At 34.8% G+C, this 24,486-nt stretch overlaps 1 protein-coding gene across 1 annotated transcript in view; it reads right to left on the reverse strand.

Moving 5' to 3' along the window:
• MAP3K2 (mitogen-activated protein kinase kinase kinase 2) overlaps positions 1 to 24,486 on the reverse strand; it is a 94,366-nt gene that overhangs the window by 15,360 nt on the left and 54,520 nt on the right. The window contains exons 2-14 of the mRNA XM_060153070.1: positions 22,439 to 22,507; positions 18,114 to 18,232; positions 17,163 to 17,203; positions 15,547 to 15,646; positions 10,124 to 10,237; positions 9,864 to 9,951; positions 6,469 to 6,599; positions 5,456 to 5,535; positions 4,089 to 4,156; positions 3,820 to 3,912; positions 2,905 to 3,111; positions 1,335 to 1,483; positions 822 to 953 (exon numbers count right to left, since the gene is read on the reverse strand). Coding sequence (XP_060009053.1) covers positions 822 to 953; positions 1,335 to 1,483; positions 2,905 to 3,111; positions 3,820 to 3,912; positions 4,089 to 4,156; positions 5,456 to 5,535; positions 6,469 to 6,599; positions 9,864 to 9,951; positions 10,124 to 10,237; positions 15,547 to 15,646; positions 17,163 to 17,203; positions 18,114 to 18,232; positions 22,439 to 22,445 — 1,329 coding nt within the window. The 5' untranslated portion in view covers positions 22,446 to 22,507. The remainder of the gene's footprint in view (positions 1 to 821; positions 954 to 1,334; positions 1,484 to 2,904; positions 3,112 to 3,819; positions 3,913 to 4,088; positions 4,157 to 5,455; positions 5,536 to 6,468; positions 6,600 to 9,863; positions 9,952 to 10,123; positions 10,238 to 15,546; positions 15,647 to 17,162; positions 17,204 to 18,113; positions 18,233 to 22,438; positions 22,508 to 24,486) is intronic.

Below are 24,486 nucleotides of genomic sequence, written 5' to 3' on the forward strand. Positions count from 1 at the left end.
AGTCCATCTTAGCATCACTACCAGTAGAACAACCAGAAATTGTATGTCTCCTAATGGGATGCACAGCATCATTTAGGATGCATGCGAATAAATGCTGAATTTGAATATAATTTAGATTTTAGATCTAACTTGGAGTTTACAGGAAATATAGGGATAAACGAACAAACTAAACACCACCATGAGGATGCAAGGGGAGAAATCTATGAGATGAGACTGTCAACAGAACAACTAGTTTGGTCTCTTTCTTTTTTTTTTCTTAACGTCTTTATTGGAGTATAATTGCTTTACAATGGTGTGTTAGTTTCTGCTTTACAATAAAGTGAATCAGCTATACCTATGTGTATATCCCCATATCTCCTCCCTCTTGCGTCTTCCTCCCACCCTCTCTATCCCACCCCTCGAGGTGGTCACAAAGCACCAATAGTTTGGTCTCTTTGTCAAATCTGTCACCTAAAACTGTTCTAGATTAAAAGAGGAATAAGAGACATAGCAGCAAAATGTAATGTGTGGTCCTGGACTGAGTCCTGGTTTGGATAAACCAGTTATTACAGGTTATTTTTAGGGAATTTAGGGAAATCTGAGTATAGACTGCTATGATGTCTGTAACCTATTTTAGTATACTTTAGTATTTTTAAAAAACAAGTTAAAAAATACAAAGATAGATGAAGAAGACAGAAAATAAAATTATATTATCCAGTTCTCATTTAAAACTCTTCCAAAATGTCCTTAACATTTTATAATCAAAGTTTTGTTGTTTTTCTTTATTCTCAACTAAGACTTTAAACAGAATATCTCTATTTTCAAAGGATGTACTAACTTACCCCTGGCATATATTCCATAAATATGGAAAGTGTTTTTTCTTGGGGATCCCTCAAACAGCCATAATACTGAACAATTCGCTCATGCAGCAAGTTTTTCAACAACTGAATTTCACACTCAAGTGCATTTACTTCCTGAAAGACAGAACTCACTGTTAAGTCTTTACAGCATTGCTAGTAAAAGCAAAAAAATTCTAACTTCATGGACCATCAAGGTGATTTCAATCTGAAATTTTCACTTCCCAAGGAATAAACATTTTAAAGTCTCTAAACAATAATAACTTTTGTAACAGTCCTTGATGGTATGCTAAAGCAACACTAAATCACATTAGGAATATAACTGAGTACTAAAAGAGAAAAATCCATAGTACAAAGTAAACAAACATATCTAGTTATCTATTTTTTTTGCAAATAATTTGCATTGAGGAAAAACAAAAAATTCTATTATGTGTTATACTTATTTTAGTAAAAATGCTTCCTATAATGTGACAAAGTAGCTTATGCAGTGATTCTTACCTTGCTGGTCTCAGGGCTATCTGGGTCAAACTGAACTTGCTTAACAGCCAATTCTCTTCCTGTATCAACATCATAACAGAGGTAGACCCTGCCAAAGGCTCCCTGGCCAAGCAGCTTGCCCAATCTCCAGTTGGTTGGAGCACGAGGTGCTAAAAAAGAACATTTTCTTAAAATGGAATAGCCCAATGGCACACAATGGTTAAGGACTACTGCATTATTGATATCCTTAATTGAATATGCTTGGATATTAAGGGAAAATCATGTTCATCCAAATTCATAATGATCATCATCTTTGAAAACTGTAAGAATTCTAAACCCAAACAAGGTTCAGATCCCTATGACTAATTTTTTCCAATGAGATTTTTTTTCACCTGATTATAAACGTAATAGCATCTTTCACTCAATTTAAGATGCCACTGATTATGTAAGATGCACTACTTCTAATCTTTATTGCAGTAATATCTGTAATTAGTTTTTCAACTGCCTACAATGTAGAAAGCTGGAAAGACCATCGCTCTCATTCTAACAAGAGGAAATCTTGAAAGCAGCCAGTGGGGGAAGAAGCACACTATATACAGAGGAATAAAGATAAGAAATACAGCAGACTTCTCCTCAGAAAGTATACAAGCCAGAAGACAATGGAGAAATAACTTTAAAGTGCTGGAAGAAAAAAAAAATTGCCCAGAACTCTATACTCAGAAAAATATATCTTTCAAAAATAAAGCAGAAATATGAGTTTTTCAAACAAACAAAAGCTGAAAGAATTTATTACCAGTAGACTCGTACTACAAGAAAAGGTTAAAAACAATTCTTCGGGCAAAAGGAATTTGATACCTGACAGAATCTTGGATCTACATAAAGATCTACAGAAATAAACTGGAGGTATATTTAAAAGACATTCTTCTCCTATTTTTAATCACTTTAAAATATAGTTGTCTAAGGCAAAAATAGCAGCAATGTAGTGCGAGTCGCAGATGTGAAAGTAAAATATGACAACACTAGCACAAAAGAGAGGAATTCAGAGTATAAAAATATTGTTGCAATAAATATCTTTGAGCATGAATCTTTTATACATTGCTTACATGATAAAGTTCAAATACTTTACAATCCGGCCTTAGTTACCATTCTAATTCTACTTCCACTGTTTCAAGTAAGATACCCTCTACTTCAGCCAAAGATGAACTATTCCCCATTTTCAGAAAATATCATGGCCTCTTGCACATGTCACCTCCTTAACTGGTGAATTCCTATGCACATCACTATCCCCACTAGATTACATCTTAGAGGCCATATTTGAAATCTCAGAGCTAAGCACTCAATAAGGATATGTGGAATGAATGAATGAATGACTAATTGGTAACAATATTCCTAATAAAAGCAAAGGACAGAATCATTTAAAGTAATAGCAGTAATACCATGCTTATACCTGACATTACAACCACCTTTAGAAATACCATTTTTACCTCTTTTGAGATTCTGGTCTCCCTGTGAAGACTGGCTTGGTATTTATTCTATTTTAATACTATAAAATTCTGCTACACATTTCACTATGCCAATTTCTATTACTCACAGCGGCTGGGTGGGCTGATGTCCATTACAGTCAAAGTAGGATTGTCTATGTCACTTCCCCTTCTTCTTATTCGACTCTCATCATACTCTGGGGTAAAGATACTGCTTCCACTACTAGTGCTTAAGGAGTGGTCTGTAGGACTGAAACTCACAGGAGACCGGAAGCTGGTCCCCTGGGTCCTTCTAGCTCTTGGAAAAGTTTTACGACCTACAGAGTGAAAACAGAATTACCTTGCAACTTTTATTAATATATTATAATTAAAAGTATTTAAAATTTGTAACGTAAGAGAAATTTTTTCTGTGACTAGGCTAAGAAACTAAAACAGCAATTATATGATTATATGTTTTAAACTTAAAAAGAATAGTATTTTTTAAGAGTGCAAAGAAATATCTTTGTTAACACTGAATCATGAAGTAAAAAATAAAAATACAAAGAAAAGTGAAAGCAGAAAAGAAAAGTGGGGGAAAAAGAAACAGAATCTGAATATAAATTCAAATAACCTCTTATGTTAACACACACACATTCATAAAAGCATAGAACTCCCTCAGTTTTGTATAAAAAGGAGAAAAAATATATTTATTCTTATTTCCAATAATGATTTAAAATACAAAATAAAAACTGCAAAGTTTATAGGCAGCAATTTTTTTTCCTTAAGAGGACAATGCAAGTATGCATTTCAACATCAAGGAATAATTTTCTAATTAATACCATTTTTAACTACTCCTTTCTTTTTTCTAAGGCAAAGATAAGTATTATGAGGTAAGTTGGCATAAAGCTGTTATTGTAGTTTTAATTATGATCCAATATCTTTAAAAAAAGTTTTAAGCAGAAAACTAAGTGATATAGGAACAAGTTTTTTTTATTGTTTCTGAGACTTTTAACAAACTGTTGTGTTCTTTGATCTAATAAACTTACCATCATTATAGTCTTGATGATGATATGAAACATGATACCTTCTTGGATATGTTCCTCCTTTTCCAAATTTCTCAAAGATAGGGTTATCATAGTCTATTAAGACACACAAGAAAGTTGTATACAAGTTATACAAAAGTCAAATATTTCCAATGATGAAAAACACATTTACTCATTTTTATTTGATTATTTTAAAAAGTTCCCTTGCCCTCCCAGCCAAAAGATTATTCAATGACATAACATTTAAACATTTAGAATGTGAACAGTCTAACCTGAAAATTCCTGATGATTATCTGGGTAGCTCTGGGCCCTAGGCATTCGTGATTTTGGATAGCTCTCTCTAAAAGTAGAAAAAGTCTTGTTATTTTAAGACAAAATATTTAAGGCATTAAAAAAAATCTTTATGCAATACCAATATCTATCTGTATGTATGTGTATATATACATACATACATATATAAAACAACATATATTTTATGTATACATACATATATACACACACACACACATATATATACACATATATATGCTCTCTCTGAAACATTAACTGAGAAAGGGGGAACTTCTTTTCAAACACTTATTTGGTACATGCACCGCAAAAAGCCTGGCTTTTAAAATTAACCCACAGAGTACAGTGGTAAGAATGATATATTTTGGAATTACAGATGCATGGAAACACCTGTGTTTCAATCCTAGCTCTGCCACTTAAACTAGCTATTGTAACCTTGGCAAATCACCTTTCTGAGACTATTTCTGCATTTATAACAAGGAGATAATAATGTCTTACTCATCAATTTTATACTTATCTACCTCAGGACACTGTCTTTCAAATATTAAGTACTCAATATACAGCTTTCACAACACAATTTCCCTGAATTTCTTAAATGTTTTAAATATCTATCTTGAGATAGACATGGGCACAGACAAAGGTTTCATGTATATGGGTAACAAAAAATTAAACGTAAAGTTCCATACAATATTAGTCATATTTTCCAAATTTGCTTTCATAGAGCAATTCCAGAGATTAAATAGGTCATGATCTTAATAAAGATATTGACTTTGCATGCTACAGGTGAACACTGTCCGACTGAGACCAAGAGAGAGGGAGCACTTGTAACCAAAAATTCACAGATGCAACTTGTCCCAGCTTATATTCCTGAACAGCTGTCTCACAAAAGTACTTAAACTTTAATTGACCAAAATACTGGGACATAACTACCAAGAATATATGTTATTTGTAATTTGGTGCCAGAATGAACGTAATCCTGAACAGGTGCAACAACTCAAGAATCTCCAAAACAAAACCTATTATGAAAAATTTGACAGCAGTTTCACCAACACAGGTTTAAAAGTAAACGTACATAAATTCTAAGTTTGCCTTTAGTTTCAAACACAATTTAGCAAGAAACTCAGAATATTATAATCAGATATCATTTTAACTAAAAAAGATACTGAGCCCAAAAAGTTAAGAACAAAGTTAAGAAATTTGTCCAAACTGAAAAAATCAATTTGCCGTAAGTATAGATGAGTATCAACTACATTCCTCTGAATGTAACACAGAAGAGTTGATACTTCGACATGTTATATATATGCATATTTACCCACATATATTAAAAAACAAAAACTACAATCAACATTACCCATCCAGAGGGCTATCAAGTGATGGACAACTTCCTGAGCCAGAATTTTCAGGGCTGCTTAAAGATAATGGGTCCAGCATCTAGAAAAATAAATGGGTCCACCTTGAGTCTGCATGATATAACCAGAAGTTACTGTTTTTTAAAAACAGCTTTATTGAGATATAATTCATGTATCATAAAATTCACCCACTTAAAGCATACAGTGCAGTTCAGTAGTTAATACTGAGAATGTATAACCCTCACCATAATCTCAGAACACTTTCAGTACCCAAAAAAGAAAATCCATATCCAACAGCAGTCATCCCCAGAGTTATTCATTTTTAAATGTTTTAAAAGTAGTTGTCCTTGTAGGTAGGCTACAACTTCAAAATTTCCTAACAGAAAAATGGGAATTTTCTATTTCTTTCTCTCTGGATTATTATCTAAATAATTAAAAGCTAAAACACTTCACATAATTTTGTTTACTGAAAACTGAACAAAGGCACCACCCAAATTGAAACAAATGACACCATGACTGCTACATTATTAGAAAATGTAAACTCCTGTAATAATATAAGCAGCCAATTTAATGTTAAGAAAACAATAGCAAATCCATGAAAATACTTCAATACCACAAAACTTCAAAAAACATTTTAAAATGTTTTAGAAAGTAGACAAACCTCAGCTTCACAAAGTTAAATATTTATAGTTTTACTGTGTCTTTCAAATGTTAATTTAAAAAAATCCGAATGTTAATCCCAGGATTATAAACAAATGCATTCATTCACTTATGGATGAGCAACATAAGAAAATCAGCCTTATTCCACCTTTCTTTATACATGAATGCACACAGACACATGTAAATTAGTGGGGTTTTTCCTATATTTCTACTATTTTGTTCGCTTATAAAGGAAGATATGGGATTGGAGAAGAGGTAAAACAAATACCCCTCCTCCATATACCTGCCAAACCACACTATTCCCTGACAACATCCCTTTAAATGAAATTAAAAACCACATCCAAATTTTGCTTACTTGGTCCATGCTCTCTGGAATGAACTCTCCTTCACTGTTGATACTGGTAAATGACCCATTCCGGGCAACCTGGTGTAATTCATCTGGAATGTATCCAGGGGGAGGGGAGCTTCTATCTCTACTAGTGGGACCTCAAAGGAGAAAAATTATATGATTTTATAAATTCCAGCAGGGAACCAATTCTTGTTTTAATTAAATATACACTCAAAATTTCTGGACTATAATACGAATGCTTTTAGCAACTGAAATCTAGTTTTTATTAAAGCTTATCAGAGCACTCTTGTCTGTAAAACTTCAAATGTTTTTATTCCTTCCTAAACTCCCACCTACTGTAATCATTAACCTTATTGTAATATTCACATATATTTATTAGGTGGTATGTTCTTCTGACTGCTGACAACTGCATTATGAGTATTGTATTGATAATAAAGATTTTTAGATAAATGCCACTGCTTCTGCACTTCCAAAGGTCACCTGTACCCTGGTATATGTTACCCTTTAATGTAATTTATGGAAGGCATCATGATGTAGTGGAAAGAATATGGGCTTTACAGTCTAACCTCAATTTAAATCTCAGTTCCAGTTATTTACCAGCTCTGCGTCTTTGGGAAAGTTATCCAATCACCATGAACCTGCTTCCTCATCTGTAAACATGGGACTAAATCTCTCCTTTGCAAGGGTGTTGTGATGGCAAAATTATTCATAATGAACATATGCTGTGCACATCTGTCTACATGATGTTCTTTCCATTGCCGCTCTTTAATCTTCAGAAACCTAAAGTGAGGTTACTTCTTAGTCATTTAGTCAACATTAGAATGTTTCCAATTTGGAATCCTGGACTTTATTCTTGGGTACTTAAAATTAGGCTTTTGGTGGCAAGCCATATTCCTGGAATTTAAATGTATTCATACTTTAGAAAATTAGAGAATCTAATACAGTTCGTCTAATTATGCTATGTTTATTAACATAGTTTTCTCAGCTTTCCTCCTTATTTTTTGAAATTAAACTATAAAAACGATATGATGAAATCATGTGAGCATTTGAGTTCTGGTCAGATTTAAAGCAAAAAAGGCTTTTGCCTCATGTAAGGGGTCACTGTAAATACGTGTCGGCATTTGTTAGTGAAGAGATAGGGAGAAAGAGAACAAAATGATTATCAAGAGATATGCATGAAAAAGATAATTTTTCTACACAGGACTCCAAAATTATTAGGAACTACTGAGTCAGTGGTTGATGTGGGCTTTGTAACAACTATGATAACAATGTCCCTAATATTTTTATTTCTTCCATACGCCCCTATTTATAAACGAAGATAAATATACTCATTATTTGAAGCAGACAAGGAAGAAAAAAAGCTTAGAAAATTTCTTCATCTTCTTACTTGATAACCCATTTTTTTGAACCTTTGTTATTAATGCACTCTTGGTCAAAACCTCCACAACAGCATATACTCCCATCCCAAAGGAAGTTCTTCCTCTATCTTTTGTAAAAATAACTGAAGGAGATAATGATCAATAAATAAGGAAAAAAGATAATGGTCATATCTATCAAAGCCACTTCAAGTTTAAAGAGGTGCCAAGAAAAGACTAGTAAATTTTATACTTTACAATTTCCAGTTTCTTCTTATGCTGGCACTGAAGTCAAACAAGAATATTTATTAGTAGAATAAGAGTGAGACATTCAGTACAGTTTTAAATCAAAATGAATTTAAAATGTCAATTTAACTAATGTATTTAGCTTGTTCTGTCTAATGCAACTAAGATGAATTAGCCATTTTTTACTTTAAAATGATAGGTACTATAATGATAAGAAAAAGGATAAAGAAATGTATGATTAATAATAGTCATGCTTTCTAGTTTGAAAAGCAAAATGTAGTTTAAAAGTGTTCTCTCAGGGACTTCCCTGGTGGTGCAGTGGTTAAGAATCCGCTTGCCAATGCAGGGGACACAGGTTTGAGCCTGGGTCTGGGAAGATCCCACATGCCGCGGAGCAACTAAGCCCATGCACCACAACTACTGGGCCTGCGCTCTAGAGCCCGTGCGCCACAACTACTGAGCCCTTGCGCCACAACTACTGAAGCCCGTGCACCTAGAGCCCCGTGCTCTGCAACAAGAGAAGCCACCACGATGAGAAGCCCAGGCACCACCAGGAAGAGTAGCCCCCACTCACCGCACCTAGAGAAAGCCCATGCGCAGCAATGAAGACCCAATGCAGCCAAAAATAAATAAATTTATTAAAAAGAAAAAAAAGTGTTCTCTCAATTGACTGCTACCACAATCCCATGATTTAAAGATGAGGACAATGTTATTGGTCTCAGGTTAATTATAGAGCTGGAATTTGAATTCAGGTACCCCTAATGTTCTTTCATCAAAAATTTAAATTATATCAAAATACATCCAAATGAAGACAAGCAATTTTTATTTTACTTGTATATTATCTCTGCTGTTCATACTTCCAACACTTCTGAAACCCAAAGTAAGACAAAAGACAGACACTTAGAAGGAAGTAGTCATAAAAAAGCTTTTGGGTACCAAAACAGAAGATGAATAACAGATTTTCTGGTTGGTTCACATGCTAATTTAATCTTTTCTTTCATTACTAACAATCCTCTTCTATCACCAGTCTTAGATTCCCTTCCTGCTTCCTCCCTATTCATCTGTTTTATGTCTCCTACTTCCCCCTTTAAATCCATCCCTCACATATGTTTTCATGCTATCTTTAATACCCATTTTCGAGCAATGAAATGTTTTTATCATATAAAAATGTAGATTATCAATGTTTTATACAAATTGAAGAAGATGCACAGAACTGGGGAGTTCAGAGCACCTCTGCCCAGCCTATGCCTCTCTAATAGGCCTCCTTAAAAAAAAAAAAAAAAAGCACACAGGATCCGTTTTTCTTTTTACCATAAACGTAAATATAAGTGTATTTTTAATGACTAATAAAGTAATTATAAAACATAATCTGGAAATTCTTAGCAATCTTTATTTTGGTAGCATTCTTGGCAATAACTAAAACTTAGAGAAAGGTTTATGAACTTAGTCCATCCATTAATTTTAATATGTTAGAATTACTTCTTTTAATTTTTTTCCCTTCAGCTTATTTGTACAATTAAAATGCTCTTGAGGTTTCCTTATAACTTGTTAAACATCAAAATACCCTGGGTATCTTAAGAAAGGAAATATTTAAACTGGAGACTGCTAATCGTGTAATACTTGACATTAACTTTTCAAGGGACATCAGATACCAGAACATAGTTAACTGAACTAAATAACAAAGAGTACAGAGATAGGCTGTTATTTATCAGGATTATGTTTAGGTGTTGCCCTACCTTAAAGGATGGAGATGAAACCAAGAAATCACCCATTTCATGATTTCGACGCTAGCTTTCTTACCTACTATAGAAAGTCTTTTTTTCCTCTCTGCTCCAAATACTGTGTTATCCAAATCTTCTAGTGATGGCAATGGCTCTAAATTAGTAGCCTACGAAGAAAAAAAGATGATGCATGCTATTCTTCCCCTTTAGGGCTTTAATCAGAATCCTTTCCCCTACCAAATATAACCCAGGCATTCTAGGTAACTATGTTTCATATATTGACTTTTACAAGCATAAATCCTATAATTCTCACTGAAAAAACAAAATCCCAATTCATACCTGTGTACTTCCATTTATTACAAGTAATATTTTGAGGCTCTTCATATGAATACTACGATCCAGCAGTTCCACAGCTTTGTCCAAGTCATCTTGGGTGGTTAATGGAATCACCAACTAAACAAAAGGGAACATAGGAATTGTGCAGCCATCTCACCAGGTCAAGTCCTCCCAGGAGCATCTCCATTACTATGGAATTATAAATCTCAAAATACCTTGCTCTTTGATTTGTCAGTATAATGAAATTCTGAATGAATACATGTTACCTAGATTGTTTTGCTCTTCCCATCCTACCATCACTAAAATCATAAAATAAATATGGATTAATAATTCTTTTTTCTTTACTGAACATTAAATTCTTCTAGAAAACACATTTAAAGATTAAAGATCAGTTTTCTAGGATATTTCCATAATATTATTAAACTTAAGTTATAATATCTTCACCTCAAAACAGCATTAAGGAACATACACAAAAACTATGTAAAATAAAAGTACTCTCTTTTATCTGCATTGATGAAAGTTTTACTTTTTTTATAGCAACCACAGATTCTCGTCCTCACCCTGTATGCTTACCAACATACAAAATACAATGAGCATCAGTGACGGATGCCGTGGAGGGGTGCCACCAGTAATGTACCTGCAATCTACAGCCTACCTGGCACTCTTATCTCTGACTTGACCACTACAGTCTAAAACAAGTAAGCTAAATGGGTGAGCCATCCTACAGTAACCCCTGAATGCTGAAATTTGCTTTCATTAGTCCTCTCATGGATCAGATGTTATAAGGGACAAAAGCACCTGAACAGCCTGTGAGGAAAAAGCATGATTCATACTACTAAACAAAATACTTCTTTTTTTAAAAATGTAAACTTAGGGGCTTCCCTGGTGGCATAGTGGTTGAGCGTCCGCCTGCTGATGCGGGGGACGTGGGTTCGTGCCCCGGTCCGGGAGGATCCCACGTGCCGCGGAGCGGCTGGGCCCGTGAGCCATAGTCGCTGGGCCTGCGCGTCCGGAGCCTGTGCCCCGCAACAGGAGAGGCCGCAGCGGTGAGAGGCCCGCGTACCACAAAAAAAAAAAAAAAAAAGTAAACTTAGTAGCTTAAGATGACTTTGTCAATAATCTTCAAAGTACATTCCGTTTCATGGAAAGGACAGAATAAAAACAAGTGAACATATTCCATACTTGTGAGCCGGCACTAACTAACACAGTATATAAGCCAATCAAACGTAAAGGCGAAAAAAAAAAAAAAAAAAAAACGTAAAGGCGTAGTTAGTTAAGGGTCCTCTACAGTACAAATACCTTGCGGGTAAGGACTCCCCCCCTAAGCCAGCAATGAACACAGAGCACATCAAAAACCAAATACTTGGTAAATATTGTTTAATAAATATCATAGGGTAAAAGCTTCATCTGCACCCAAACCCACTAGCTGACATGGTGTGCATTCATTCTCCATAGATTTCTTTATGAAAACTATTCCTTGTTTTAAGAAAGGCTGCCAGACACAAATACAAAGCAGAACTAATGTGAATTACATCATACAATCTGCTTACATTTACTTACTCTGTACTTGAAATTATATTCCCAATTTCTGTTCATATAGCTAGTTTTATACTGTCACAATTTAGCTACTATCAGGCCTTTTTTTCTCTGTGAGAATTTTTTTCTAATAAAAAAAAGAATATTAACTGTTTGGTATCATAGAACAAGTCTGATCTACTTAATTAAATTCCTTTCATTTTCCTATCAATCATGAGCCATATTGGTACACCTCATTCCCATCTTTAATAGTTTGTAAATTATATTTTAAGCACTAGAGAACATTTTAAAGCAATGAAGAGGATTGTTCTGCCAACTTTTCATTTAGGGGGAAACCTGAATGTTTACTTTAGCTACACATTATTTATAATTGGATTGTTTACTTCTCCAAGATACTGCTGCTTTGGAAGGAAAAGACACTAATTTAAATCACAGTAACAAAGTATGAACATAAATGATTCCGCTCTTCTTTAGCTTACGAAAGTGAAATCTGGACATTCTGGAGTACCTGGAGTGGCAGCCTGGACTACTGTCTATATCGCTGATGTAATCCCTCATATGTGCTGAGATCACTTATTACAAATTTTAAAACAAGGACTAAAAGTCACGAACAAGTCCCACCCTACCTAAATTATACTAAATAAGTCACCCAATATTTCCCTGCTTGGTAAATTCATTTTGGCCTCATTCATAAAATCTATTTGCCTCTGGCTTATTACTGATAAATCCAGTTGTATGTTAATAAAAATCATTTCTGGAAAGGAAACTAAAAATTAAGTCCAAAACCCCGTTAAATAGAACCTAAGTTTGAAATAAGTTAATTATCTTCCTAACTTTACATAGTGAAACATGAAAACTGCCCATAAAAAGGCTTGTCCTCCTCTACCTATCTAAAATGGAAAAGGTCTTAGAAAACCCACTTACTTTTGCCTGCATTTATCTCCTGTGACAATACCCACAAACCCGACACTTTATTAGATAAAGAGTAGCCTAACTCACAGATCCAACTAATCCCAGCTTAAATCTGCTTGTTTCAATTCTGGCAAACCAGAAGTTTATAGTCTTTTAGAACAGAGGATTTTATATCACACGACAAAAAAATATTTACAGAACTGGAAAAACAAGCAGTCTAAATGAGTTTTTAGCTTGTCTACAAGTCCACGAAACTAATACCCCTTGTTAAGTCTTTCCCTAGTGCCCCCAATGTCCAAGGACATGCCCTGGGCTTGTCATGACGTGAATCAGGACATGGTTAACTTACAGAATCACAGATTCTCACAGAAACTCAGAGTTGCAAGACAATTTTAAACAATGTAATGTTACCCCAATGCCTCCTCCACCACATTTCTGCCAAGAGGCCACCCAGCATAATGGCAAAACCACTCTCAGAAATCCTTTAGAAAGCATGAGAAAAAGAAAATTTTCCAATTTTTAGACAATGGGAGAGGGTTCCTAAAACTACAGATCAATTAGCTTGATGTCAATCCTCAAGAAAGCCGTAGAAAAAATTATACGCAGGCACCCCTTGTTTTAGTGTGCTTCACTTTACTGCACTTCAGATACCGTGTTTTTTACAAATTGAAGGTCTGTGGCACCCCTGCCGCAAGTCTACTGGCACCATTTCTCCAACAGCATTTACTCCCCTTATGTCTCTGTGTCACATTTTGGTAATTCTTCCAAATATTTCAAACTTTTTCATTATTATTATAATTGTTATGGTGATCTATGATCAGTGATCTTTGATGTTACTATTACAAAAAGATTACAGTTTGCTGAAGGCTAAGATGATGGTTAGAATTTTTTAGCAATAAAAGTATCATTAAGATTTTCTTTTAGACATAATGCTATTGCACATTTAAGAGACTATATTATAATGTAAGCATAACTTTTATATGCACTGGGAAACCAAACAATTCATGTGACTAGTTGCATTGCAATAGTCACTTTATTGTAGTGGTCTGGAACTGAACCTGCAGTATCTCCAAGGTATGCCTATAAACAAATTGGGAGAACTCAGAAAGGAAACAGCAATTTTAGGAGCTCAGACAGGTACAATATGAACAAATCATGTCAAACTAACTTCATTTTTCTTGACAGAACTACTAAGCTCACAGATCAAGACAATATTGTAGTCAATGTATCTTGGCATTTGAAAGTTTTCCATGATACAATTTTAGACCAAACAAAACCAAAACAAAGATATAACTGGGTTCCTCAGAATCATAACATGAGATAAAGATTCAAGTATGTTTATAAAAGATACTAGGAAACACTGATCGGGGAATGGGGAAGACAGGGAAGAGAAGGAGCCCCATAAAGGGTATCCTATCCAGCTAGTTACCACCGTGGGTAAGTGGGGCCCATCCATCCCCACCTCCCACCACATCCTTGAGCCTCATATTGCCAATCCCAATTCCCCACCACCATATGTACTTCAGCTTACACCCTACAGCCATACCTCTGAAAAGCCCTCAGAGTCTCAGGGGCTGGCAGATGGAAATCAGGCCAGCACAAACAGAACTAAGTATCATGATAGGGCCAGGCAACCAGAGGTGTTCATGGCTAACTGAAAACCCAAAAAAGTATTTGAAAAATAACATTTTAAGGTATTACCACAGTATAATACTCATCACTTTGTTCAGAAATATTATTTGGATATGGATTTTTACTTTATCAAAATATTTTCCACTTTCAGCTATAAGTGGTTTCTTTAGACAAGCTACGTTAGCATGTTCTTTTGCTTTAAAATAACAATAATTCATTTGAAAATCTAATATTTCAAATATTTTTATTAGCACAGTGCTTTAACATTTGCAAAGTACTTTCACATTTTCTCAAATTAATTTTTACTGAACTTTCCACTGTCACTCCATTCCCACTGACACTTTTTCTACTCCTGACACACAAGTCTTTTCCATCTTAGGATCTCTGTGTGCTCTGCTCTCAAGCTGCTCTCTCTGTCAGGAATGTTGTTCCCCTCAAACTCTTTGCTGGGTTGGCTTTTCATACTTCAAATCTCAACAATTAAATATTACCACCTCATTCAGCTCTTCCTTAGTACTACCTAAATAGGACACCTACTGCCCTTGCCTTTATCCTTTATCATAACACTTTATGCATTTCCTTCAAAGAACTTCACATATTTAAACAAATCAATTATTAACTGTCTGCTTCTACCACAAGTCTATAAACTCCATGAGGGGCTGTAATTCATAAATCATAGCCATCATGCCTGGCAAATTCAACACTATTTTTCGACAGGGAACAATAACAAATTAACCAATTAACTAAACTAAAATTTTTTAAGTCTCAAGATCTTGACCTGAGATCACAGGACTTGAAAGAAATCTCAGAGATTTGCAATCCACATTTTACAGAAGGTTCAAAAGGGATTCCCCAGAACACAGAGCTCCTGAATGCCACAGTGAGCCCTTAAGATTACACGTACTGACCCCCAACATAAACATGATGATCTAATCACGTCCTTAAAAACATGAAAGTAATCCTTTAAGCTTTAACTAAACTGTCCAACTACCAAAGCTCTGTTGACTCTGTAGACAAGTATACAGTATGAAAAGAAAAGAGTTCATCAATAAAGAACAAAGAGTAAAAATAAAATACAAATAAGCAGCAAACCTCTAAGTAATACACATATTTCCTCCTTTAATAGATTCTCAATTATTTGCACAGTAGCACCTTTCAATATCCTCCACAATGAAAAAACTCATTTTAATAAGTTAAAATTTACTTCTGTTATCTTATTCCTCTCTAAAATACCATATCCTTAATCAAGCCCCAAATAAAAGCACAACCATCCTAAAACAATCTCTTAAATAAACACACTGTTTTCCAAAATAAGAACTATTGAAAGTTAAACTGTACATGTTTACCTCATTATTGGTATAATGTAGGTCCATAGACTGTCCAAAGGCAATTTTAGCTTTAGACCTCAGATCTTCCAGTTTAACTGGTCTGGGAAACTGAAGGATTCTATATAGACAGAATTTTTATATATTTTATTTTCTTAGGCATAGTTAAATAATTTACTTGCAACAGTTATCACTTGGATAGAGAAATATAAAATTAAGTTAAAATGTAAACATTCACTTAAACACAACAATGGCGCATTTTTGATCAAGTGCACCAATATTTCAACACAAAGTTCAAGAACTCTTAAGTTTGTTCTATCTTAATAAAAATTATAAAAAGGAAATTCTCTAAATGTTCTGTACTTTATAATTTGTGCTGCAAGTGTTATATGAACATAAAAGAGCAATGTAAAATGTTCATTGAGGAAAGTGATTAAACTTAATTATGTGACATCCATATGATGAAATGCATCAGAACTGTTAAAAAGAATAAAGCTGTTCTCCAGGGATCCAAATTTTGATTCCTATACCCTTATCAACTGAACATTTCTGAGCACATATATATATCGTGTAAGCACATCTCCCCCAGATAAATATCTTTAAAGAGTTAAAATTTTTTAATTCTAGAATTCTTTTCGTATTTCACAAAGGATTGACTTGTGTTGCCCCTGGGGCCCATGCACCTAAGCTTGGAGGCTACTCTACTAGACCGTAGGTTTTGTAACAGGAGGGATCATGTCTATTTCACTTACTTTATTCCCTTCATAGCCTAGCATATAGTAAGTACTCAATAAACAGTGCTCAATGAATAAAAAAAAAAACTGAGAAAATATCCATACAGAATTGTAAATAGGAAAAAAGTAGATTGGACAATACATGTATGGTATATCTGGTATGTCCCCCCCCTCTTTTTTTTAAACATCTCCGTGTAAATCATTTTTACATCTTCAGGTTATATGATTTATGAGCCTTTTAAAATTTCTTAAAATGGATAGATCTTTCATTAAATTAATTTAATGAGACACTAATAATAGAAATAAAATCCCATCTTCTCTAACTCCTATTAGGTCTTGTTTAGCAATTCTGTTGTCAACCACCACTACTATGACTTCCACCATTCCACTGAGATACAGATACCCAGTTGAAGGCTAGGCTTCCACCTCCGCTAAGTAATTTGTAGTCACCATTCCAACTCACTTTCCTCAATGTTATTAATTAAATACAGGTCATATGATTAAAGTCTCTTGAGAATAATCAAAATTGTGAATTTAAGTCCACACACCTAAATTCTATATAGTATCTGAAGGGACGATACAATTATAATAAGGAGAAATATATTTAATTTCCACTGAGTAAAAATTTTAAAAAATAGTAATATTTAAAACTGCATTATGCAATGACCTTATTTATTTCCTAGTACTGCAAAGTAAAAACATTAATCATTTCTGATGTTTAGCCTGAATTTTGACAGGTTCTATCTTAAGTCCAAGTACACATTACAGTTACCAAGGACTATTCCATTCTCAATTTGTAAGCCATGAACCTTCATTAAAATCTAAAAACAACCTCTAATGGTCTTAACTAGGACATGCATTTGATTATATCAATAAACCGACATATAATGTTTCCTTCCTTACCTTTTTTCTCCTCTGTGTTCAAATTTGACTCGGACATCATTCTGTAATGAAATAATAAATCATTTCAGAGATCAGATAAAATTTCCAGAATTTCTAAATTACTTTTTTTTTTCTTAGTCACTCATTTAAAATAGAGCAGAGGGGGAAGGAGGTTTCATTTTCAGTGTCAACTCCAATCAATTGATAGTGTCTACCAAAGAGCTGAGCTGAGAATTAGGCTGCTGAATCTGGGCTCAACAGGAAGGAGCACCAAGATCTATTAGTGATGGCATCATGGGTCTGCAACATTTGTTAATTCTGTTAGAGGGCAATATAGAATACTATATTTCCACTTTTTTATGTTAGACATCCCAAACAAATTTAATATGATACTCCAATAAAAATTAATTTAAAAAGAATCAAAATGATCTTCATCTGTAAATATACAGAATAATAGACTATTTTAAATAAAAACCATTGCTCGTGTTACATGCCTTAAGAATTGGATGTAGTAAGGTAGCTAGTGGGAAGCAGCCGCATGGCACAGGGATATTGGCTCTGTGCTTTGTGACAGCCTGGAGGGGTGGGATAGGGAGGGTGGGAGGGAGGGAGACGCAAGAGGGAAGACATATAGGAACATATGTTTATGTATGACTGATTCACTTTGTTATAAAGCAGAAACTAACACACCATTGTAAAGCAATTATACCCCAATAAAGATGTTAAAAAAAAAAAGAATTGGATGAAATATCAACTCTAGAGAGAAGTTACCACATTAAATGAAACTACCATTTAAAAAAACAAAACAAAACAGACACCCTACGGAAAAATGTATGCAAATAACAAAATACTTGATTCGAAAGTGTAAAAGCTAATCACTTTAAACAAACCCTCTATACAATTAGGATATTCAAAGAAAGTAATTCATAGAATAACAATATATATTTATTAAAATATTATTGAGACAAATACCTGCTTTTTTGGTGATAAGGATTTTGCTTTTCTGGTTTCCTGTAAGGATAATGCTGGTCGACTGGCCTTATGAAGAACAGCCAAATCTTGCATGATTGACTTCAAAGCTTGCTGATCATCTGGTATTTTTAAAATAACATATACACAGAATTGTAATTTCAATATGTATTTATCATAGACACCAATACAAAAATTTATAGTAAAATTTAATGCAAAAATACATTAATTTAATGCAAAAAATGCATTTAGAACATCTTCAATGCCTACACTCTTGCTATTTTGGTGAAATAAAAATTTAGTTATTTAAAAACTGAAGACAAGTAACATTAAAACTGCACTAGACTCAAGCACTTGCATCTTACTCGCATAGGTGTTCACACAAGACATTTATAAGGCAAGTAAAGTCATACTGATGCTTCTAATGATGTAACATCCTAGCATATGAGTCAAAACAGCCCTGTTATGACAAATTCTTTTCTACGACACCTAAACAAAACATCAACAATACATCTAAAATCTTAATTAAAACAAGTGGGGAAAAAATAAACAACTTTCTATAAATACCATCATTATTTAACATTTATGTTCAAAGTATGGAATGCCTTTTAGAGTTTTTCTCTTTCATCAATACTTCAAGTCAGAAACAAAGAAACGCTTTATCAGTGGATGAAGACCTATACTGATACTTGGAAGTGTTTTTTTTTTTTAACTTCTTCACCATAAGGTTCAACAAGACTACATTTAACAGACAAACTATTTAATGGTCTCAGCCACTAACAACTTAAAAGGTAACAATGCAAGAAAAAAGTAATGAATCCATAAAACTGAAAGGATCATGAACCATGAACTTTTACTCTCTTCCAAACACATCAAAGATTCCTAAGACTATAAGCATGAGCCTCCTAGTAATGTCAACTATATGATCTCTGGAAAACTTCAGAGACAATTTAATTGATTTTCACTAGTAAATCAACTCTACTAATGATAATCACCAATTGGTAAATAAAGGAACTGAGGGACTTTACAGCTTACATTTTAAAATGTAACCATTTTGGTGAAGAATAATTTATGTTCCAGAGCAGTAGTTAAAACATGCTTTATCCTGTATAGGGAGATCATTAAAAAGAATGTGGCAAGTCAATGGCTTCATCAGTCTTTCAAACACACAAATAGCTGACTTCTCTAACATGTTAATTTTTTATAACACTCAATATATTCTGTTCTACAGTAAAAAAAAACTTGCATATTAAAATTAAAATAATGGCTCCAAAGGTTTTGTTAATAAATTCCAGGTCTGGAGAAAATTTTAATCCTTCACAAAGTATTCTTTGTAAAATAAAATTTCTACATAATATTAGCTTAGCCAAACAGTAACTGAGCCAGATGGGTATAATGTAATAACAACAGGTGTATTGTATATGGGTCCAAGCCAGATTATGTCATTTATTGATAAAAATAAATCCTCCCTTAGAAAAAGAATAAGTTGAAAATGATCTGAACTGGAATAAAATTATCTGATGTAACCTTCTTAACAAAAGTAAGACCCTTAATTCTATACTGGGGAAAGGAAAACTCTTAAACATATCTATGTTTTATTTTCTTCATTAAACACTTGAATTTAGGCATTTTCACAATATTTAATGTTTAACATTACATGTTTAATATTATAACACCAAAATAAATAAATGCCTGGGAAGGCTTTGGCTTAAATCTCTTATCACATTTACATATACTAACTTCCGTGTTTAAAAAAATGAATACCGTTTTCTACAGTACATGTAAAAAAGTAAAGAGAGCCATTTGAATAAAAGTAACTTCTCAGGGAGATAACATACAACTGAAGAGTTACTTAATTGAATTCCTTCTTTTTCTGGAATGAAGGAGAATCAGATGGTAAATTAGTACCCAGTAGGTAACTTACTTTTGATAAGATGTAAGCTAACAAATCCCCAAAGGATCGAGCAAAGTGGTGAACATACACTACAAGCACTGTTCTAACTATTCCTAGACTGTTTTACTCTATTAAGAATCTCTATGGTGGTTACAGGTACTAGGAAAATTAGACAGGTTATAAACGTCATAGGATCATGAGTTGATCCAAATGGCAGAGAGGATGCTTGAAGGATCCCAGAGCCTGACCAACAGTCACACAGGAGAAGCAGTGTATTTCTGACAAACGTTAAAAGGACAGTGAGTTGAGCAGAAAACCGGAAAATACTTGGGAAATAATTTCAAATAAAAAATTTATCAGCAATGTTTAACTTGATATCTTATATTCTTATTTTACTTTGAAACTACAGGAGAAAATCTTCAATCAAAAATTCAAATATCTGTGACACACTTTTAAATATTCACAGTTTCTTGTGACTAGCTTTGTACATGTTTTTAAGCAATGACTGTTCGTTGCATACTGTAAGTATCATTTGAGAAGTATGGTGTAATTCAATTTAATATAAAGTTCAGACTGCAAGTGAGAGCAACAAAAGTGAAAAGTTGGTATGAATTCAGTAAAAGGATATCCAATTTGGAATTGGAGGCAAAGGTGACAAAAGTGGAGAATTTGGACCACATGATGGCACTGCACTCATGGTTAAAAAAGGAGAAAGTAGGGCTTCCCTGGTGGCACAGTGGTTAAGAATCTGCCTGCCAATGCAGGAGACACGGGTTCGAGCCCTGGTCTGGGAAGATCCCACATGCTGCGGAGCAACTAAGCCCACGTGCCACAACTACTGAGCCTGCGCTCTAGAGCCAGCGAGTCACAACTACTGAGCCCACGCGCCTAGAGCCCATGCTCCACAAGAGAAGCCAGCGCACCACAACGAAGAGTAGCCCCCACTTGCCGCAACTAGAGAAAGCCTGCGTGCAGCAATGAAGACCCAACATAGCCAAAAATAAAAAACTTTAAATAAATAAATAAAAGAGACTGTAGAAGAGAAATTTAGAAAGTAGGAAGGTGGAGGTTTATTTTACACACTTACGAGTAGACACACTGAAAGTGTGCTAGCCCTCCCACTAAAGAACAGAGACAAATTAAAGTTCCTTGGCCTAAATGCCATGTATATACATATACAAGTGACTAATATATTTTTTTAATTAATTTATTTATTTTTGGCTGCGTTGCGTCTTCGTTACCGCACACAGGCTTTCTCTAGTTGCAGCGAGCGGGGGCTACTCTTCGTTGTGGTGCACAGACTTCTCATTGCAGTGGCTTCTCTTGTTGCAGAGCACTGGGCCTAGAACGCATGGTCTTCAGGAGTTGTGGCTCACAGGCTCAGTAGCTGTGGCCTGTGGGCTCTAGAGCGTAGGCTCAGTAGTTGTGGCACACCGGCTTAGTTGCTTTGCAGCGTGTGGGATCTTCCCGGCCCAGGGCTTGAACCCATGTCCCCTGCATTGGCAGGTGGATTCTTAACCACTGCACCACCAGGGAAGCCCCAGCAGACAGATTCTTAACTACTGCACCAACCAGGGAAATCCGAGTGACCAATATTGATACATTTGTTAAGCAAGTGGTAGGAAAAGTGTGACAAAGACAAACATTGGCAAATACATGTCAGCATTAAGATACCGTTATAAGATACTGGTCGAAGTTTAAAACCTTAGCTTCCAACTACCCAGTCCATTTTTCCCCATTTAAGATAGAACAGGCCAGTTGCTCCATTTCTTTCTAGTGTTTCACTGTCCAATCCCTGCCTCACATTGGAATGCTCAACCCCAAGGAGAAAAGAGAAGAAAAGAAAGAAAAGAGAGTAAAGAAGAAAACAAAATGATATAGAAACTGAACACCCACAATCCATTCCCATACTTTAGCCTCTCTTTCCATTAACATTATGACACCATAGGAAATTCACAAGAGTTGTAAAACATATCCTCTTCAAGCACCAATGATTTACTGCTCTATTCTTTTATAAAGTTTCATGATTTATTATTTTTATGCAGCTATTTTCTTTAGCCTATCTATATTATTAAACTGTTGAGTAATTATAACAATTCATTCTTCAGCATTTATTCAATTTTTAAAAGTCACGTTTCTTTACCAAGTATTCTCTCTGGCCATCAGGTTCTAAGAAAATCACAATCCATCTCAACAGTTTATTTTGAATGTCCATACTATGTCCTGCATAAACTGGTTATCCTAAAACTGTAGAAGTCAACACAAAAAGTGTTTTAATTGAAAATCTATTAAGTAAATAAATGTAAAATATTACATAAATCTACTTAATCATAAAATTTCTTCATAAAAAGCTTATCATACACACAGAGAAAAAGTTGTCCCTCCCATTTTATCCTTTAATTATAGATGAGAAATGCTTTTAGTTGGAACTCACCCATCATGGCAACCAGCTTGACTATTTGAAAATTAGGGAAATGGTTCTCTCATCAGCATTCTCTATTGCCTAAGAACATAAAAAGATGAACACGTTAATAAGACGAAGAAAGAGAAGAGGTAGCCACAAAAAGAAAAAAGTCAGTATAAATAACACTAATGTGAATGTACAATATTAATACTTTACACATTTTGCTGGGGAGAAGTGCCTTCTTTTTTCCAGATATTCAATTATTGAGAAGGAACTGAAAATTATTATTATTTTAAATTAAATTTACCTAAGTACTTTTCAGGTTCCTATCTATCTAAGCTAAAGCAAAACAAAACAAAATGATTTTTGAGAGTCAAAAAACTTAAGAGATAATCTAATAAACTCAAGTTCCGGGACTTCCCTGTTGATCCAGTGGATAAGAATCCACCTTCCAATGCAGGGGACGTGGGTTTGATCCCTGGTAGGGGAACTAGGATGCCACATGCAGCGGGGCAACTAAGCTGGCATGCCACAACTACTGAGCCCACGTACTCTGGAGCCCACGCATCACAACTACAGAGAAGCTCGCGCACCGCAACTAAGACCCGATGCAGCCAAAAATAAATAAATAAATAAAAATTTAAAAAAAAAAAACTGAAGTTCCCACAGGGCAATGGCAGATATAAAGATTGAGTGGCAAATGTCATATTTAGAGACATCAACAAAATAGTAAAGGCCTACAAATCTCCATAAAAGAAAATATTATCACAATCAACAAAAAGGAATTAACCGAAAGTTTGCAGCAATCTGGGCAGCATTTAGGAGTCACAGTAAAAAGAGAGAACCTTGTGGCATTCTGACCTTCCCTATTCCTATCTTCCTGCCCCTTATTCCCAGCTCCAAAGTAGCAATCTGAACCAACAGCCCACAGTCACCATGAAAATGAGCAGCCTGGCAGCAACTGGAAAGGGCAGAATGGAACTGGAATGCCTTCAAAGTCTGATTCCAAAAAAACTGTCATTATTTGACCTATCTAATGGTTGGCTGATAGACCCCATTTGAAAGGCTGCCTTTATTTAACCTGACTCAAAGCTTTTCCATTGCAAAGAACTTGGAGTGTTTGCTGAAATCAATCAGGGACAACATATGTCAACTGTCTGAGGAAGGGGAAAATAGTTGGGCAAACAATAGGTTAAGAAAAAAATTTTTTAGAAAAGCTGAGAAATGAGATGTCAACAGGGAACTCTGAAATGAGAAATGAGATGTCAACAGGGAACTCAGAAAAGCTGAGAAATGAGATGTCAACAGGGAACAGACTGCTGGGACTCTAGAAGGTACACAAATGCCCAAGGCTGTTGCTTTACTCAAGAAAGGCCTAAGAAGGCCCTCGGCTTTCACCTCTGGCTAACTCTGAGGCTCTGTGTAGCAGTAAGTAAAGGATAAGGTGGAGTTGTAAATGCCTGGGAGAAAGTTAAAGGCCAGCCCCAACACACACAGAAAACCACTCAAAAAAGACTTCGAGACTTATCTGTTCCAAGTATCTAAGGAAATCTCTGTCTAATCATTAGATGACAGCTAAACTAAGAGCAGTCTTCACTGACCATATATGACAAAGAATACAGACTTTAAAAAGTGAGTTCTGAAATGTCACTAAACAAACAAATAAGAATAATAAACAAAAAACACTGGGGAGGGGACTTCCCTGGTGGTCCAGTGGTTAAGACTCCATGTTCCGAATGCAGGGGACATAGGTTTAATCCCTGGTCAGGGAACTAAGATCCGGCATGCTGTGTGGCACAGCCAAAAAACAAACAAACAAAAAACCACGGGGGAGGGAGAAGAATCTGATTTCCAGAGGTGGCCCATTATAATATTTTAAATGTCCAGTTTTCAAGAAAAAAATGAGACATACAAAGATAACAGTCCATACACAGAGAAAAAGCAATCAACAGAAACTGACCCTGAGAAAGCCTAAATGTCAGACTAACTAGACACATACAAAAATTCCTGATTCCCAGATGAAAAGCCAGTGTTCAGCATAAACTATATTGTTTGTATAAGCAGCTGAGGCACAATAA

This window comes from Lagenorhynchus albirostris, chromosome 6 (genome assembly GCF_949774975.1).
Source record: "Lagenorhynchus albirostris chromosome 6, mLagAlb1.1, whole genome shotgun sequence".
In the NCBI taxonomy this organism is placed as follows: Eukaryota; Metazoa; Chordata; class Mammalia; order Artiodactyla; family Delphinidae; genus Lagenorhynchus; species Lagenorhynchus albirostris.